This window comes from Urocitellus parryii, chromosome 3 (assembly GCF_045843805.1).
Source record: "Urocitellus parryii isolate mUroPar1 chromosome 3, mUroPar1.hap1, whole genome shotgun sequence".
NCBI classification, from domain to species: Eukaryota; Metazoa; Chordata; class Mammalia; order Rodentia; family Sciuridae; genus Urocitellus; species Urocitellus parryii.
The window spans coordinates 82,330,909-82,339,569 of NC_135533.1; the positions used below are offsets into that span (position 1 = coordinate 82,330,909).

The 8,661-nt window shown below is 43.1% G+C and overlaps 1 protein-coding gene across 1 annotated transcript; it reads left to right on the plus strand.

Annotated features, from left to right (window-relative positions):
- Positions 1 to 1,773: 1,773 nt before the first annotated feature.
- Positions 1,774 to 7,920, plus strand: Npy (neuropeptide Y). The gene is made up of 3 exons (XM_026400253.2): positions 1,774 to 1,961; positions 5,977 to 6,057; positions 7,896 to 7,920. The coding sequence occupies exons 1-3, from the start codon at positions 1,774 to 1,776 to the stop codon at positions 7,918 to 7,920; spliced, it is 294 nt and encodes a 97-aa protein (XP_026256038.1).
- The last annotated feature ends 741 nt before the right edge of the window (positions 7,921 to 8,661 follow it).

The window sequence follows — 8,661 nt, forward strand, 5'->3', positions numbered from 1 at the left end:
CTAGACGCTGGAAACGCAGCAAGCCTGGAAGTTAGTTGACCGTGTTTGGCCTCCGGGAGTTTGGAGTCCCCACACTCTTCAGGTCGCTAGGAAGCCTGGCTCACTGAGTTTAGTCAAGTACTTAGAAGGACCGATCTCAAAGAAAAAAAAAAAAAAAAAAATTCTGGGCAAAGACCAAACCACAGAAACTGGTTCTCAGCTCCTCACGGGGACCTTCGGGAATCACGACCCTGGGCAGCCACCTTCCACCTGCCTTAACTGTGGGAGAAACCTGTGCACCCAGTTGCCTCTCTCCGAAGGCGCGCGGTTGTACCCACACAAGTGCCGCGCGTGTCGCGGAAATGCTCCACGAAGTACAAGATTCGGGTAGCAGCACCCCCACGTCCGACGGGTTGGTCATTTTAGCGGCTGGCGACCGAGCTTTGGACTGTGCCTACTTCTGCAGAACTAACCCCAAGTGAGGGAAAGCCGGGTCTCGACGCCGCCCGGAGGGCAGCAGGCACTTAAGGTTTGACAGTGCCCAGCGAGCGCACTTGGAGTGCGCTGCTTCACGTTCATTGTCCAGTCCCGCAAGGCCTGGCGCGAGAGAGTTGGGGTGTAGGTGGCTTCTGAAGCAGACACTCGTGCGGCTGCAGCTCCAACCCCCTCCCCCAGCCGCTCGGGGGCGGGAAGTGGCAGGCGGGAGTCACCCAAGCGTGACTACCCGAGGCCCCTCCTGCCGCGGCAAGGGAGCTCCATAAAAGCCCAGTTGCGACCCGCTCTCAGCACCCCATCCGCCCTCCCTCACACCTGGAAGAGGAGCTCCCCCACCGCAGAGCACTTGCCGCCCAGCCACGCCCGCTCGCCAGCCATCGTGAGTATCAGGACCGGTTGGGGTAAGGGCGGGAGCTAAGGGGGCGCGGGTGAACTTGCCCCGGGCATCATCTCACCCTCTGCGGAGCCTTGGAGTCCTGGGAGGTCGCACTCGGATCCCTAGATTTTGCGCCCCGGACTTTGCCATTTTCACGCCCAGATGCCCGCCATCCCTTCTTGGCGGCTAAATTTCATTTGTCTTTTCTGGTCCCCTCTGGTTGTCCTTCGGCCCTTCTCCTGGTCCCTCCGACTGGGCGTACCCTCGGGATTATGTTTTGATAGATAGGGAGGGAAAAGGTGGGACCCCTATCCCAAGGCATCTGACCATCTCCCCGCAGCCAGATTTCGGTGGGCGGAGAGAGGTTTCCCAGGCAGCGCCCTCGAGTGAGGAATACCCCACCGGCGCCCAGTCACCTCAAGATCCTTGAAATCGGTTCCAAGACAGGCTAGCCTGGCTAGTAATTCTCCTTCCCTCTTCCCAACTCAGTTGTCACCCGGAGGGAATCTCAATCATAGCTGTCCTTCCCAGACAAACCAAAGTAATAGAGAAGAAAGTTTTCTCCTCCGAGAAGTATTGAGGGAGAAGGGGAGAAAAGTGATCACCCTTTAACTCAGAGGGAAAAACTTCCGATTCTGTTTTCAAACTGTTTTCCTGACCAAGCCTCCACTTTGCGCCTCTCGCTGCGCTACTCAGTCCTTAGGACTTGTATGAAAGTTGCTCGGAGTTTTCCCGCGGAGCAGAGGGGCGGGGCCCGGACAGAACATCTTAGCCATCAAAGATCAGCTTCTTTCTGTATGTAGAACTGGGACTTGAGAGGATTGGGGGCGTCGAGGGTGACAGCAGCGAAAAGGGCTCAGGAGTGCGTCCTCTGAATCCCCAAGTTCCCCAACTCCAATCCACTGAAACTTTTATGTCCGCAGATGCTAGGTAGCAAGCGACTGGGGCTGTCCGGACTGACCCTCGCCCTGTCCCTGCTCGTGTGCTTGGGTGCGCTGGCCGAGGCTTACCCCTCCAAGCCGGACAACCCGGGAGAGGACGCTCCAGCGGAGGACATGGCCAGATACTACTCGGCGCTGCGACACTACATCAACCTCATCACCAGGCAGAGGTGGGTGGGATCCGCGAGAATGACTCAGAGAGCCCCAAGCCCTCACACTGCAAATCCTGGGGATCTTAGGCGCAAGGGACCGTTTCTTTTTCTTTGCTACATCCAGGGAATGACCATATCAGGCACATATTCAGCTCTAGGTAAAATGTTCAGGGCACAAACTGCAGAAACAGGGTTCAGTCCCTGTGTAACTACTCACTCGGGTTCCCCAAGCTGGTGTTTGGCATCTCCTCCCACTTACCCAGGGTCTTTTTTTGTTTTTAAGCCCCTTGGAGCCTGTCTAGTCTTCTCCATGGGAAAAGTGCCCAGTGAAAGGGGCAGGAGTGCCTCTAAGAAAGTGGGTAGGAAGGAGAGCGAACCAGGTGTCTAGGGAAACAACCACCACCAAAGAAAACCAAGGAGGAAACAGCCTGGTCACCACGAGGAGGCTACACTTTCCTACATGCCCAGGGCAAACCCAGTGACATCATTTAGGAAGAGATAAACAGAGCTGTGTGTTTCTTACCTACAGCATTTTTGGCAGTCTCACCTCCATGCTTGAAATCATGATCCCATTATTAATAATTTAGCATGAAAACAGTTAATTTAAAAATGAAGATTTGGCCCATTTTATAGTAGGTGAGTTCTGAAAAGAAAGTCTTACTTTCTTTATTAAGAAAAAAAAACTTATATTGATCTAGTAACTCTAGGATAAATCCAGAGAATACTTGGAATCTGAAAACTTATAAACTTTTTTTTTCTTGGATGCCCAGAAAATTAAAATGAAATGTCACACTTTCACTCTTAACATTGACTATTAAGTGAAAAATCAAATCCAATCTATTTTACACACAATGCAGTGTTTAAATTTTGTTTTCAAAACTGGTGCATCTCAGTTCTAAATCATTTAACATGTCATTGTAAGGAGCTATAAAGGATGAGCCCTTTAGAAGCATTAATGTTATTTAACATGTTTCAATTATGTGTTTTAAAGTATTGTTTTGTTCTGTTTACTTTTTTAATCATGTTTTTACTTTTACAGGTCAGGGAATAGTTGGAAAAAATCAAAGCAGGGTGTGTGGGGGTAGGGGGAGAATTTATACTTAAAAAATAGTTTCCTTCCTTTTGTGTCATCAAAACGGCATGTGGCATTGTGAAAAGACTTATGAAATATAAGTTCAAATTTACAGAGGATCAATTAAATAATATTGGTTCATGATCCCTTAAAATAAAAAAAAACAATGTTTTGAATCCTAATGGACTTCTCAGAAAGTTAATTGCTGCAAATTCCTGCTTTTTGTACAGCCCAGGAAAAAAAAAAGAATTTAGACAAACAATAAAGATATTAACTGTTATTTTTTTCTAGGAAAACAATGTCATTAAGTCACAGCAAAAATTATCGCAGAACTCATTTTTGCAAAGACGATTGCTACAAAGCTTTGCCATTATATAAAATTTTAGCTTTTCAAAATATTTTCCTAGGTGTCTTATCCAGTCCTTTCCTCAAAGCTTTGAAGTTGATATGTTTTCCATTTTACAGTTCATGAAATTAAGAACATTTCATGAAGGTTTCTTTTAGGGATTATGGAACTGAAGCCCTCTATTGAGTTTCTTTGAATGTTGTCTTCACCATTAACAGTCAGTATCATCTCCAACATCTTTGATGAGGAAAAAATGGGAGAGGGACTTGAGTTCCAAAGGAAGAGATTCAGGTTAGCTGAGAATAAGCTGGTGCCACAGTTTCCAGCCTCAACTTCCTGTAAATTCCTTCTTGGAAGCCATCAGAGGCTCCTTATGCACCTGCATCTCCTCCATTGTGCACCTATTGACTTCCCGCCATTGATGCCCACTCACATGCACAAGTATTTTTTTTTTTTTAATTATAGTGTCATTTGTAATTATGTTTGAAGTCAGCATATATGGTCATATGAAACTGTTCTCTTCTTTTTTCTACTCGGTTCGTGTTTTTGAGGTATAGCCCTGTTGCTCTGTGTAACCTAGTTCACTGTCTCTGAAAGTTGCTTTCTTTATTCCAGAGTGTGGGTCTATCACATTTTGCTTATGTGGTTCCCTAGATCAGCAGCTCTCAGGTGATGATATTCTCTCCAGGACATTTGGCAATGTGTGGTGACATTTTTTATTGCTCAGCTAGGGTGGGTGCTACTACCATATTGTATGTAGAAGAAAGGGATACTGCTAAACATCCTAGAATGTCCAAGACAGCCCCCTACAACAACCTCAAATGTCAGCAGTGCCAAGGTTGAAAAACTCAGCCCTATATTATGGTTTCTCATCCTGGCTGCACATTAAAATCACCGGAGAGCTTTAGCAATATATATAAGTTGGCCTCCACTGGAGACCAATTAAATGAGACCCTCTGGGAGGTGGGACCTAGGCTTTATAGTGTTTTTTTTTTTTCTTTTTTCTATCTCTCTTTTCTTTAAGCTCTCCAGGTGATTCTAATGTGCAGCCACGTTTGAGAATTTTGCCCTGGAGACTCAATCTTTGCAAGTTAAGGCATTGTAGAGAAGAAGGATAATCCAGAATTAATTAGAGAAGGAAGAGTAGTGAATATTGCTGTCCTGAAACCTAGTTTATGACTGTGCAAATCCCACTATTAGAGATTTAGATTCTTTTCTGTTAAATTAGAGAAAATGGTTGCCAATTCTTTCACTCACTGGGGCATGATGAAAGTAAGTGAATTAAGGTTGCCCAAGAGTTTTAAAATTAGTAAAAATCAACTGAAGGACAGAATTACTAAATATAAGCAGCAGCCTGCAGCCTGATACCACAACACAAGGAAGTCTTAACAATGCTGGGAGAGAGAGTAGGAGGTGGAGGACAGTGAGGGCTTTGGTTTTTTGTTTTTTTGTTTTTTTGTTTGTTTGCTTCCTTTGAGCCTCTGCAAAGGAGCCCACATCTTTCCAAAAGAAAAAAATTGGGTTTAGTTATGTTTGGTAAGCAGTTAAAGCATATTCTCTGTTAGCTTTGTTTAGCTGTTGTACCTATTAGTTAATTAATCTATGCCAGGTTAAATTTCCATTTGTAAACAAAATGACTCCTGGTGTCCAGAACCTTTTCTAAGAAAGGAGAAAATACTCTGCAAAAAAATTAATTTGCATAGATTTGTCAAACCCATAGGCAGTGTCCTGAAGCAGGATACTTACACTACTCTTACAGGTAAATGTAAATTTGCATTCAGATATTGTCCCAACATATCTAGCTACAGGAGGTAGAATAAAAAGAGCACTTTCATGGATCAATAGGATTCCTTTAAACTTATAGGGCAAGTTAAAAATCACAGCATCAAGGAAGGTTTTTAGCTTTTGGTGCCTTGAAAAAATACGGAAAACATAAGACGCAGGATCTGTTGGTAGCCGTAAGGATGGATGCATTTCAACGGCAGTAACTTGCACATGTGTATCACTTTGTCACTCTAAAATCATTGTGACTCACTTTCGCATTGAATTTTAACAAAGACTCTGATTTAAACACGGGTTATAATTTTTTATGAATAAGAAAACAGATTCAAAAACGCAGGTGGGATTTGAACATCATACTGCTGTTTTTTTTTTTTTTTCTGGATCTATCATTTGGTCTCCTTGTTAAGATTTAAACTGCTGTGTATCATCAGAACTATAGCCAATCAACTAATTATGGAAACGTTTGGAATCAAGCTTCAGTGCTTTTAAATTTCCTGTCACCTAGTTATAAAAGAATATCTCTCTATATATATGGACTACTGGTGGTAGTTTTAAAAGACAAGAGTTTGATTAGAGCTTTGGGTTGCATTTAAATATTCTACTAAGTTATTTATTATGAATTTAAGCAAATTTTAAATATATGTGAAACTTAAATCATATTTTTGATAGTAGATGCTTCATACACCTAGATTACTTATTAGCACATGAACAAGTGAAAATACCTTGTAGGATCAATATCCCAAATAGGAGCCGATCTTCCTTTTTACTAAAGACTTCTGTGGTTATTCCAAGCTTGCTTTGAAAAGACTTTCCTTTTGTTTTTCTTTTTCCAGATATGGAAAACGGTCTAGCCCTGAGACACTGATTTCAGACCTCTTAATGAGAGAAAGCACAGAAAATGTTCCCAGAACTAGGTATGACTCTCCTGTGATAACACTGTTACAGAACTCAGGTGCCCAGGTGAAGATGGGCGGCAAAGGGGTGGAAACTTCTAGAGGAGGGGAGGGATTTGGCAGAAATTGGGATGGAGAATCAGACAGGGAGGACATTTCTTTTCATGCACTCATGGTAAATCTCCAAATTTCTGTGGAGTGACATTTCCTAGCCCATACTATTTGGTGCTCCTTTGAAAACTCTAAACATAGATAACTTTTGGCTCAGAAATTATTACTCTGAGTAGATTTTATAGTATTGTTATCTTTGGGGTTGCATAGAGTAAGCCCCCTAACTCTAAATTTAAATGACCAGTTGTCCATCTTTGCCTAAATAATCTCTAGTTTTCATACACTTGGTGGAGTGCCTGTGTTTCCTAGGAAATGTTCCCCGTGTGTTTGTCTCCAGCCTTCCTGCACAAAGTTGTAGATGAATCAGTAGCTCCTGGTGACTTTTGGGCACGTTTTAGTTCAACATAGTAATATATTACATTCAATGAATGACTGTTGAATGACATTATTCTTAGCAGTTTATTTGCAGACTTGGAACTTTGTTGGAGTGTAGATCTGTCTTGGGAAGAGATGTCCCCAAAATCTAAATGCTAGCCCTTGGGCTGAGATTCTATGGCACTTCCTGGACAAGGAAGGAGTGCTGCTATAAAGAAGCCTAATCTGCTTCCATTTTCATATTCCAATGGCTACTTTCCCCACCCCCAACCCTCACCCCGCTCTGTCCACAGTAGGAGGCAGAGGTCCACTCTTGTCCTGGGTAGGTTAGCTGCCTCAGACCCCAGCTCTACAACCAACGTCAAGAACCAATTTCCCCAGAAGAGGTCACTAGCACACTTGCTCAGTGAGTGTGACCGAGGTGTCACTCTTCATTGAGATTCTCTCTAGAGAATCCCCGGGGAAACCCTTGGACCACCCACCTCCCCTCCTGCTCTCCCTCAGTTCCCTTGTGAAATGGCCAGCTATTGTGAAGGGCACAAATATAGAGTTGGCAGACTCCGTTTCTCTCAGGGGAAACAATGATTCAAACTGGAACAAAACTCCAGTGCTCTTGTCCCCAGAAGTACCAGCTCTGACTTAAACAGCAAATCCAAGAGAAACAGATGGAAAATCACAAGGCTGTTTTAATACTAAGCAATAAGTGCCTTTTCGTGTTTCGTTGACTTGCAGATGATATTTGCCACAATAAGAAGTTTTGGGTAGCTGTGTCTTCTTTCAGTTAGGAAAAGTAACCATCCACACCTACTTAGAACTCTGTTGCTGGTTTTGTCTTGTGGCCCCACGTAACAAACACAGTTAGTGCATGCAAAAGTTAATTGAACCCTGATTGACAGACTCATGGCAATTAGAAAGAAACAACTTCAAATAGCCTTGAAGTTGCCTGCGAGTGCTGTTTTCTTGAAAAGGGCTTTTTATAGTCTAATAAATAGCATCCTACTACACAACAAGGCTTGCAGGGAAAACAACGGAAGCATATTCAGTTGAGTAACACTAACTTTCTTGTTCCAGTTTCATGTGATTCCTGTAGTTTTGATCTTCAGAAATATTGCTGAGTCCCTCAGCTCCTTTGATATGTACAGAGCCTTTTAAATATGCCTGTGACTTCCTTAGCATGAGTGAAAGCCTCTCAGCTGGGTCTTTGCACATCATGCTGCCGTCTCACTCCTACTATTCCACGTGGCCTCTGATTTAGAGTGCCAACGGGAAGTTTCTGATCCTCTTTCAGTTCAGAACTGCATGTCTCACTCTTGAAAGTATCCCAGGTAGTCAAGCAGCTTCTCTTAACATGCTTTGCTTCTTATGTGTTACAGGCTTGAAGACCCTTCTATGTGGTGATGGGAAAGAACACTTGCTCTCCAAGCTTTTCCTATTTTCAACCATATTTCACTCTGTAAAACCAGATTCCACCTGTCCTACCTGAGCATGCAGCCATTGTGCTGGATTCTGCCATGTTTTCCTTTGTCATCATTGTATATATGTGCATTTAAATAAAGCACCATGCAGTCAGAAGTGTGGTCTCCTCAGTGAATGATCTGTTATTGCAATAGAGAGAATTACTTGAAATTATTCATTAAATAATAACCACCCTCAAGTAAAAGATTCAATGGCCATGAAAGATACAAAGATATGTTATTTATGGTGACCCAGATTCTGTGTATGCGTGTGTGTGTGTTTGTGTGTGTGTGTTGGGGGGGGGTGTAACATATAGAAGTATTTAGCGACATTTGTCAAGGGAAAGTTAATTTGGAGAAAATATTCAAAACTCCCTCCACCATTCACATGGGATCCTTGCTAATCTTGTTAACCTATGCCATCACGAAAGAGATTGCTATCTCATAAAACTTTCTCTAAAATGTCCTCTATGTCTCCAATACTGCAGTTACTAACCACATGTAGCTTTTGAACCCTTCATGTAGCTAATGCAAATAAGGAGTTAGTATTACATTTAAAAAAAATTTTGAATTAATTTGAGTAGCCACATGTCTCTAGTGGCTGCCATATCAAACTGCTGAGGTCTATACATCTATGTAGGTCACCGCTCTTAGAACTCTTAGAATTTGAGTCAAAAACACACTG

Coding starts and splice junctions, on each gene's coding strand:
- Npy (XM_026400253.2), top strand. CDS start 1,774: ATGCTAGGTAGCAAGCGACTGGGGCTGTCCGGACTGACCCTCGCCCTG. Junction 1,962..5,976: donor AACCTCATCACCAGGCAGAG/GTGGGTGGGATC, acceptor TTCTTTTTCCAG/ATATGGAAAACGGTCTAGCC. Junction 6,058..7,895: donor GAAAATGTTCCCAGAACTAG/GTATGACTCTCC, acceptor TATGTGTTACAG/GCTTGAAGACCCTTCTATGT.